The sequence below is a fragment of the Cyprinodon variegatus genome, unplaced genomic scaffold (genome assembly GCF_000732505.1).
Source record: "Cyprinodon variegatus isolate N-32 unplaced genomic scaffold, C_variegatus-1.0 Scaffold524, whole genome shotgun sequence".
Taxonomy (NCBI): domain Eukaryota; kingdom Metazoa; phylum Chordata; class Actinopteri; order Cyprinodontiformes; family Cyprinodontidae; genus Cyprinodon; species Cyprinodon variegatus.
Window position 1 is genome coordinate 59,235 of NW_015150977.1, and position 10,669 is coordinate 69,903.

Sequence of the window (10,669 nt, forward strand, 5' to 3'; positions counted from 1 at the left end):
ACACCGGATACAGCACTGGGACGTGATCAACAGCCGATACCGCACCGTGACAATGTCACTAACCAGTAGGTGGCAGTAGTGTTCTTTGACAAACATGGATGCCTCCAGTAAAGCACATTCACATGAAAATTACTCTGAATTAAAAACACTGATCATTTATTGAACAGGATGGAGTAATTTCAAATTTAAAGTACTTTCTGAAGTTTAAATTCTAAATATTTCCTTTAATTAAGATATTTCTTCTAGGTCCTGCTGAGACATCAGTCCTTAAATCCTGCAGATGTTCTTCAGGTGATAGAAGCTCCTCTGTGTTCAGATTTAGAGCCTGATTGCTGCATTTTAGCTAGATTAGCTGAAGCTGGATGCTAACTTTGAAACGCTCTTCCTTTGATCCAGAATCTGACTTCAATTTAGTTTGATTCAACTGAAGAACAGTTTTTCCTCCATGCATTGATTTCTGGAAACATGAGAGCAACATCTATTGTTTAAAATGAACGACCATTGATTCACCCAAAAATAGTCCTTAATGAATATTTTCATTTGTTCATAAGGAATGTTTGCAGAATTTTCATACAGAATTGGAAAGATCTACATAAAAGAAGCAAATAATACAAAAAATAGGAGAGAGCGACTAAAGGCCTGTAGTGTTTTCAAACTAATGAGGAGAAAGCCAACGATGTCATGTCTGCCCAAGGCTGGACGAGCCCAGTGAGATAGATCAGTCTGAGGGAACCTCAGGGTCGCAGCGGAGCAACTGTGATCCATCCCAGATCCTAACCTGTTTACAACCTGGAGGTCAGATAAGGCAGCCAGATCCAGTTCCTCACCAGTAAGCAGCAAGCAGGTGGAGGTGTCACCTTAACCTCAAATTATCCGTTTATAACGTCTTTAAATGTGAAAAAGGGAAACATCAGACAAAGAAATATGAAAAACCAAAAGATCATGGTTGACTGTATTAGAACAGCTTTATCCTGATATAACTGTAATCATTATCTCCCAGCCGAACATCCTGGTCACCATCTGCTGGTTTCCCTGCTGGCTGACAAACAGAACAGAAAGATAAATGTACCAAAAACTGGAGAAGATGGAAGATGGTTTCCTCCCACAGCCCAGAAAAACCAGTGGAACTGGAAATGAGTGTGTTTGTGGCTGATGTCCAGGGCGTATCCTGGACCCTCAGTGACCTCACCAGCCCCCCCTCCCCCTGATAAAATAAACCATTAGGATGGATGACACTGCAAAACTATATACACAATAGGATAAAGAAACAAGCAGTAGCTCTGGCCCCTGAATGTTAGCTGGCGGCTAAAATAAAGACTCCCCAAAAAAACTGCTGAAACATTCAGAAAAATATGCTGGCTGAGAAATTCAGCCAAATGCAGAATAAACAAACAAATCACACAATAGTTGTCATGTGGAGAGATGAAACAGTCACCTCAGTCCCTTCAAATTACAGTTTAAAGCTGAATCACAGAGCTGTAAATATTCCAAGGAATACACCAGTAATTATCTGTTGCACCGTCTAAGGAAGGAAATTATAGCTCCTACTTCCTGTTTCTAACTCCTCTAACAACGCGTTCAAGAGCAGTTAGTATCCAGAACTTTAAAAAAATTCAAACTTGAAGACTCAATCATGTTGTTATGCAACTCCTCCCAGCAAGCTGATGCTGTAGACCAGGAGGCAGACCAGGAAGCAGACCAGGAAGCAAACCAGGAAGCAAACCAGGAAGCAGACCAGGAAGCAAACCAGGAAGCAGACCAGGAAGCAAACCAGGAAACAAACCTGGAAGCAGACCAGGAAGCCAACCAGGAAACAAACCTGGAAGCAGACCAGGAAGCAGACCAGGAAGCAGACCAGGAAGCAGACCAGGAAGCAAACCAGGAAGCAGACCAGGAAGAAAACCAGGAAGCAGACCAGGAAGCAGACCATGAAGCAGAAAAGGGCTGAATTCAAATTCATGGGCTGCGTCTTCCAAGGACGCGGTCTACCTGGACTGGATCCTTCGAAGTCCTTGAAAATCAGGAGACCGAAAGAATTTTGGCTGTGAATTCAAACAGGTCCAGTCTTTGGTGGCTTTCTCCGTCGTACGCTCTGTCGCTTAGCAACCGTGAGAGTTGACACATAAATAGGAAAAAATGAATCCCAAACTTTTCAAAACTGTTTCTTTTTTCTTTTGTTTTTTATTTTAAAGTGAACAAAGACTACACTCATGAAATCCAGATTGAAATAAAGGTGCCAACCACCAGGAGCATAAACTAATAAGAGCTAATGTAATTATGTAAAAGGGACAAAAACATATTAGCCAATATAAACAATGTATGTATAAAAATATATCTGCAAAATCTCTGATATTCAACAACAGAATAGAAATTAAAAAATAAATATATCAGATTTATAGTCCCCACTCTGCAGATATATTAGAATCTGTCCTTAAGAAGGACGTATTTGTCGGCTGCATAACGAGAAACAATGATTTCTATTATCGGGAACTTTTTAAAAATCATTTTTAAATCCCGTTTTGAACACATTTTTGAGGGAGAAAAAAATATATATTTTTCCTGATAATAAGTAAAGGCATTTTGCTGCATTTCAAACATCACATGTTTATCATTTTATAATGATTTTATTTATTAAAACTTTGAGCATTTTGTCTTCCATTTCTCCTAGCCACCAAGGGTCATTAGGGAAGAACCAGCAGAGTTGTGACTCGCTCCCCCTTTCTTCCTCTGCTCTGAGGGACAAATGGAGGTGGAAATGGGCATTTTGTCATCACAAAGCAGTCTGAGCTGATGCTAATACACAGCTGGAAGAGGAGCAGCAGGAGGGAAAACAACAGGACATCTGCATCCCAAAGCTCCCAGTCTGCAGCTGGAGGAGGACTGCTGATCAGGACAGGAAGACCACAAAGACTTGTTCTCATTTTAATCACTTCTTAAAATTAATTTATATTAAAAAAACAATTTGAATCACTGCAGGTAATGAAGAAGACTTCATTAAATAAGAGCAATAATTACTGAGTGACTCATAAATCGCCTGATTTATCTCCAGCCAATTCTGGACCCTAATGGGCATTTCATGAACATATCTGGACTTTAAACATCTATAATCTCTGAACAGTTTGACACAATCTAATATTGAACTCACTGAGATGAAATCCAAACTATTTAAGGTATTAAATTAATTGATTTAATTTAGGCCACAGTCCATCGTAAAATACTCCCAACATAAGATAAATTATAAAATTAGATCTTCAACAGATCTACAAACAATCAGAACAACATGTTTGCTGTTTGAGGTTTTGATTAAAACTTAAATAATTAGAATCCGGTTTTGGTGTCGACACCTGCTGGACATTTAAAGGTACTGCAGGCAGCTGATTGGACAGACTAAACTGAATTGATTTGATGACCCAGAAAAATGATATCATTTAAATTATTGTAGGTTATACTGTATTATTTCATATCTATTTTTAAATTAAAGATATCTGATACTTTTAGATACAGCTAATAGATAATTTAATCATATAACATGAACATTTAGGGGGAAATGTGAATGAGGATGATTATGGGCTACTATTTTTTAAAACAATAAGTTCAGTAAAAACACTAAACAACCTAAGAGTCAATTTGAAATTAACTTTAATTCAGATAAGTTGAGTGATAACTGAGAGGAAACGGATAACAAAATGAGAAAATTAAAATAAAAATGCAATGGCTGAAACGTTCCGATTCTTATAGGCTGCTCTAAAAATTCTGGATCATTTTAACGATAGAAAACAAAAGTTGAGATATTTATTTTTTTTAGCAGATGCATCATGTTGACAGAGACGTTTTTAAAAACTCCTGTATCGGTCACATGACTTTTAGTGTTTTGCTCTATGAGAGATCAATAAAGTTCTATATATTTTTTTATTTTTATTTTTTTATATAGCACGGAATTAAATTATGTTTAAGAGGGGGAAAATTTTATTACCATCATTACATTCATTTGAAAAAGCCCTTCTGTAAAAGCAGGGGTTATAAATGGTTTGTTATGAAGCAGAGACACCTGGAGGATGCTGATTGCACAATCCCACCACCAGAGGGTGATCTTCCACAAGGTTTTAACTCTCCACCTCTATTTAGCTATTTCTCCTCGAGCATTTAATCTTATTAGTCGGGGTTTTTTTTTTCAAAGGACCAACTTGTTGAATAATTCACATGATCCATGAATTTATTAATTGTTATTAAACATCCAGATGCAACAATTCACTACATTCTCTCCCCTCCAACAGTCATTCAGATGTAAGGAGGTCAACATGATGGGAGGAGAAAGGAAACCATTTTGTTTGTAACTATTGATTTATTTTCTTTAGGATGAAGAGAATAAGACTTTAATTAATTCATCATTTATTTCATTTATTAACTGTTTGGATGTAAAATGTACATTTTTGTTCAACTATAAACAGACATTTACAGACCAGTGACAAAGCTTAGAGGTTACTTCAGGTGTTTTGTTGGAACTTCCGGGATTTTCCTGAAAGTTAGAGGAAGTGAAATAAAAGCGAACAGCTCTCCTCTACGTGTCGAGGAAGTGAAATAAAAGCGAGCAGCTCTCCTCTACGTGTCGCAGAAATGACTCTGACGGTTCAGAAGGATTTAGAAAGTTCTGGAAAAGTTCTGGAAGGTTTTAGAGATTTAAAGGAGCTGGCTGCTTCCTCTTCTTCCTCACAATCATTAAAGTCTCTCAGTTCAAAATATTTGATCACGTTTCAACTTTCCTCCTCTTCTTCCTCATCCTCCTCATCCTCCTCTTCCTCCTCATCTTCGCCTCCTTTTGCTGTGTTCATTTTCCAGCTCAGAGTCCACTCCCTGGCCGGTTCTCCTTCCTCCTCCTTGAGTCCAGCTTGTCGATGACTCCGGTGCTCCGAGGAGAAGCACATCACCTCATCTTCATCCGGTTTCTTCCATCGACAGATTCTCCAGGACTCCTTCCAGGCCCGCCACTCCTCTCCCTCATCTTCCTCCTGGTCTGCCTCCTCAGCTCCTTCGTCTCCTCCTCTGTGAGGGACAGCCAGCATCCATGAGCGCCTCCAGGACGAGAAGGAGGCGTTCAGTTTGTGGAACTGAAGATGAAGAGGAATGTTTTGGACTCGTTTCTTCTTCTTTTGCCTGCGTCGCTCTTCTGTCTCTTTATTTTCATCTCCATAAACCTCCTCCTGCTCCTCTTCCTCCTGCTCCTCCTCCTGCTCCTTTTCTTTGTTTATTTCTTCGACCACTTCATCTTTGTGATCCACTTTCTCTTGGTCTACTTCTTCATCCTCCTCTTCTTCACAGCTTTCATCCTCCTCCTCCTGCTGCTCTTCCTCCTCCTCCTCCTCCTCCTCCTCCTCCTCCTGCTTTTCCTCCTCCTTCTCCTCCTTTTCTTTGTTTATTTCTTCAACCTCTTCATCTTTGTCATCCTCTTCCTCTTGGTCTACTTCTTCATCCTCCTCTTCTTTACAGCTTTCCTCCTCCTCCTTGCCTTCCTCCTCTGAACTCCTCGTCCGGCTCTCTGTTTCCTTCTCCTTCCTGTGAATGGCTGCATCTTCATCCTCCTCCTCTTCATCATTTTTCTCCTTTGGGTCTTTGTTTTCTTCCATCTTATCTTCTTCCTCTTCATCGTTGTCTTTCTTCTCCTGATCTTCATCTTCCAGACTGTGAATCTGGTCATCTTCCTCTTCACCATCTTCCTCAAACATTTGTTTTCTGTTTTTGTCCTCCTCCTCTTCTTCTCTTTTCAGTTTTTGGTCTTGCACCTCTTCCTCATCTAACTCCTGGCAATCATCATCATCATCATCATCTTCATTTTTCTGTTTTTCCTCTGTGTAAATCTTTTCTTCCTCCTCCTGCTCCTCCTCCTTCTCCTCCTCCTTCTCCTCCTCCTCCTCCTCTTCCAGGTTCAAATCTTCATCATGCTGGTTTGCTTTTTCCTTCCCCGGGCCTTCTTCATCTGCATCTTCATATTCCTCTTCCGTTTCCTGTCCCTCCTCATCCTCACATTTATTCTTCTTCTTTAATTCATGTATCTGCTTCTCTTCTTCTTCTTCTTCTTCTTCTTGTTTATTTTCACTTCTTTCATCATCAAAGTCCAGAAAATCCTCCTCCTCTTCTTCATCGTCCGTTTCATCTTCCTGTTCTTCTTCCTCTTTGGTTGTTTTCCTTCCCTCCTCCTCATCATTTCCTGCTCTGTTGTTTTCCTGTCCTATTTCCTCTTTTTTAGCAAGATTCCCTGACTCCTTCTCCTCATGCTCCTCTGCCATCTCCTTCTCCTCTTTCTCCTCCTCCTGCTCCTCATCATCCTCATTCTCTTCCTCATGCTTCTCTGTAATCTCATTCTCCTCTTTCTCCTCCTCCTCCTCCTCTTCCTCCTCCTCCTCCTCCTTCTCTTCCTCCTCCTCCTCCTCATGCTCCTCTGCCATCTCCTTCTCCTGATCAGTAATAGATTCTGGAAACTCGATTGTTTTTGTTTTGGAGTTTTCCTCCTCTTCCTCATATAATTCTTCATCACCCTCATTGATCTTTTCCTTTCTTTCTTTTTCAGCTGAATCGTTTTTTTCTTTCTCCTCTTCATCACCACTGTCCAATTTTCCTTCACCTTCCTCTTCCTCCTCTTCAGTGACTTCTTCCTCCCTCTCCTTCGTTGTGATGACAGCCTCTTCTTCACTCTCTTCTTCCTCCTCTTCCTCCTCCTCGTCATCCTCTCCTCTCTCTGTTTTGTCATTTTCTTTCTCTTTATCATCTTCATCATCTTCCTCCTCCTCATCTAAACCTTCATCTTCCTCCTCATCATCTATTTCCTGCTCAATCTTCCTGTTAAAATCTTGGAATATTTTATTCCTGCTCTCCTCCTTCTTCTCCTCATCTCTGTTAAATTGTTCCTCCTCCTCTTCATCTTTCTCTTCCTCCATTCCTTCATCCTCTTCATCTTCTTCTTCCTCATCCTGGCTGTCATCTGCTTCATCTTCCTCATTTTCCTCAGTTTCACTCTCTGTTTCCTCTTCATCCAGCTCATCATCAGCTTCTAGTTTACTCTGTGCTTTTGGAGCCTTCCAGGCCTCCGTCCACTCGCTGAGGTCAGTGCTCTCCTCAGAGAGGCTGTCTGTGAGGAGGGAGGTTATGGTTCTCCTTCTCCTGCTCAGATTGCTGCTGTGTTTGTGATGAGAGGAGATGGAACCGCTGCACCATCTGAGGAGGAGAGGGTCAGAGTTCAGATTGGAAACTGAGGAGATTCATAGAAAAACATTCGATCCTTCGTCCATCCATCCATCATCCATCCATCATCCATCCATCCATCCATCCATCATCCATCCATCCATCCATCATCCATCCATCATCCATCCATCCATCCATCCATCCATCCATCCATCATCCATCCTTCATCCATCCATCCATCCATCCATCAGGTCTACATTTCTTTCACCCTGAAATTCTCCTGTTTTTCTTTCCTGTGTGAAATCAAAGAGGGAAGTTCTTCTTCCCAGAAGATTCTTGGGGAAATAAACCTCTGTGATGATGTATGGTTGTATTAGGGCCTTTGGTAAATTGAACCAAACGATTGGATGATTGACCTCTTTCCATATCAATGCCTTTTGCACCATGACTTTAAACTGCTTTTCCTTTTCTCCTACACTGTTTCTGATCATGGTTGCAATTTAAAAATGGAAATGTTCATTTTCACTGCTAAGCTGCTCATTCACTGTTGAAAAGCCGTATGCATCCTCATTTCACTTTGTGTACACTGTTTGTAAACAAGATGAGGATAAAATTTGTCTAAGAACGGGACAAATCACCTCCTTGGATTATCCTGGATTTAGTATTTTAATCCCAGGTTGGTTTTGAAGTAATTTGACCTCGAATGGAAAAGTTACAAACCGGATAAACGTCCTAAAAATGTCATCTTTAGATGATTTTTTAGTCTAAAATACATGATGGATTGATATGAACCAATGGAATCAGATATATGTTTTCAGTAGAAAGCAGCCGATCTGAACCCACCTGATCTGCTGCTGGAATCCCCAACTGGAACTCCAGCTTTTCTTTCGTTCCTCGAAGTCTTCAGGAGGAGCTGCAGCCAGCAGGCAGCATCTGCTCCATCCTGGCATCAGCCACTCATTCATGCTCACTGCCAATGTGCCTTTACTGATGCAAAAGCTCTCCTCCTCTGCATCTTCTGCATCAAACTCTGCTCCAGAGAGTTTCCATGAGTCCTCCCAGCCTTCAGGCTCCTCCTGATTTTAAGAACACAGATGTTTGTTCTGGTCATCAAGTTTGTTGCTGAAACCAGGAAACAGCAGAACAATGCATTCCCCCCCACCTGATCGATCTGTTGCTCAATCAGGCAGAGTTTGTCCGTCCTGCTGCTTGGATCCTGCTGGTAGTTTTCCCAACCACAGTCCCAGTTCTTCTTCTGCTGCCTGAAGGGAAAGTTCATGATCTTCCAGGTTCCAGCCCAAACCGGAAGTCGATATTCTCCTATTTCCACCTTGCTGCCCATCGTCTTTTCAAACAGAGTGTCCCACAGGAAGTCTGTGTTCTCTGAATGCTCTGACTGAGATGGACTTTTCACCTTAAGACAAAGAGGAAACTTTAAATTTTGGTTGATTTTGCCTCTTTAACTCAACTCCTTTAGCTAAATCCAGTTTATCTCCACAGAACTGAAAATAAAGTTCATTAAATGAAAACAAAATGAGAATCACAGACCAAACCCATCATCTAAGACAAGTTAAAGGTCTCGCTGATGTAAACGATGACTCAGCAGATTATAATCTGAGCCGATCAGCTTCTGCGTTTCACACTCAGCCTTGTCTCTATTCAGGAGAATAAGAGCGAATCTGGAATGTCTGAACTTTAACCACCTTCAGGATAAAACAAACACTCTTAATTTGTTTTTATTTCTAGGCTTTATAATCTAAATATCAAATGGCCAATGGTTTGGCATCAGATTAATGAGGTAGAAGTTTGAGTCTCATCAGTAAACAGAAGAGTTTCGCCAACATTTCAGGGATCATCAGGCTGTTTTTTTTAGGTAAACATGAGACAGATTTTAAGCTCAGCTCTGGTTTAAGCCTCTGAAATTTCAGGTTACAGCTCCTGTCGAAATCTAGATAAGTCATTTTTTTTTAAAATAAGTGCATTTGTTCTTGGATCGAGGAGGTTAAGGAGACATTTTGCCAATGCAACAAGTAAATTTACACTTAAAATAAGAAAACACAATTGCATCGTCTTATTTCAAGTGCATATTTTCTAATTATCTTATTTTAAGAGTAAAAACACTAAGTCCATTGGCAAACTATCTCATTTACCTACTCAAATTAAGGGTAAATACACTTAGATATTTCTTACTTATTTCTAGAATGTTTTTCCAGTGGCCTGACATACGGAAAATCTGGCAAAAAAGATGGCATTCATTGGATAAGTTATGAGCATGCTGAGGGATACCGTCGCCAAACGGCGAGCACCTGTAAGTTATGCCCGCCATATGCCAGCGTCTGCCATACATGGGGCATCAGTTCCAGGTCAGTTATCTGATGGTTGACATACGCACTGCAAAAAATTTAAATCTAAATAATTAATTTGTTCCTAAACTAAGTGCATTTGCTCTTGAATTGAGGAGATAAGTGAGACACTTTGCCAATGAACCAAGATAATTTACATTTAAAATAAGAAAAAGCAACTGTATTGTCTTATTACAAGTGCATATTATCTAATTATCTTATTTTAAGAGTAACAATACTCATTCCATTGGCAAATCATCCCATTTACCTACTAAAATTAAGGTAAAATACACTTGATTGAAGGAATTTTTACTTTTTTCTAGATTGTTTTTGCAGTGCGTTCAGTGTCAGTTCTACATAAATCGTGGCGCTAGCTTATCCAGAACCTCTGACTAACTTCTCCTCCAGACTTCATCCTCATCATAGGGTGAGCCGGAAGGTGAGTGATGGATTCTCCCTGCGTTCACGCCCACCACCAATAACCTTCCTAGCAGACATGACGCTCAATCTGCTGCTGCCAAAAAACTTCTTTCTTCCTTTTTATTTATTCTTTTTCCTTTTTCTGTGTTGTTTTGGGTGCACGGTATCATCGCCGCTCTGGAGGGGAGTAGCTTTAACTGATGCTGCAAAATGAAAAATGGCGAGAAAACGACTTTCTAATGAGAAAATTATCATCTCATTATCAAGAGAAAACAGCTTTGTTATCTTTAGATAATGAGAAAATTAACTTGTTTTCTCAGAAAAACACCGTGAAAAAGAGACATGGCCGCTCTGGGCTTCCGTACAGAAGGGCTTTACAGGATATAAATATTTATCTACATGTGTACAGAGACTATGTATGTTAGAATATAACTCGTACACTAGAAAAAAATCCAATTCTAGATAAGTTATTTTTTCTTGAAATAATTGACCTCCTCTTGGATTGAGGAGGTAAAAGAAACATTTTGCAAATGGAACAAGACAATTTACATTTAAAATAAGAAAACACAATTACATTGTCATATTTCAAGTGCATATTATGTAATTATCTTATTTTAAGAATAAGAATACTCATTCCATTGGCAAACTACCTCATTTACCTGCTCAAATTAAGGGTAATTAAACTTAGTTTAAGGAAGTTTGACTTTATATAGTGTTTATATAAGCACAGAGTA

The 10,669-nt window shown here is 39.8% G+C and overlaps 1 protein-coding gene across 1 annotated transcript in view; it reads right to left on the reverse strand.

Annotated features, from left to right (window-relative positions):
* Positions 1–1,639: 1,639 nt before the first annotated feature.
* The window catches only part of LOC107095102 (golgin subfamily A member 6-like protein 22), a 10,699-nt gene continuing 1,669 nt past the window's right edge, over positions 1,640–10,669 (reverse strand). The window contains exons 3-8 of the mRNA XM_015391076.1: positions 8,336–8,587; positions 8,017–8,249; positions 6,863–7,206; positions 5,331–5,821; positions 4,926–5,105; positions 1,640–1,819 (exon numbers count right to left, since the gene is read on the reverse strand). Of these exons, the coding sequence (XP_015246562.1) occupies positions 1,640–1,819; positions 4,926–5,105; positions 5,331–5,821; positions 6,863–7,206; positions 8,017–8,249; positions 8,336–8,587 (1,680 nt within the window). The remainder of the gene's footprint in view (positions 1,820–4,925; positions 5,106–5,330; positions 5,822–6,862; positions 7,207–8,016; positions 8,250–8,335; positions 8,588–10,669) is intronic.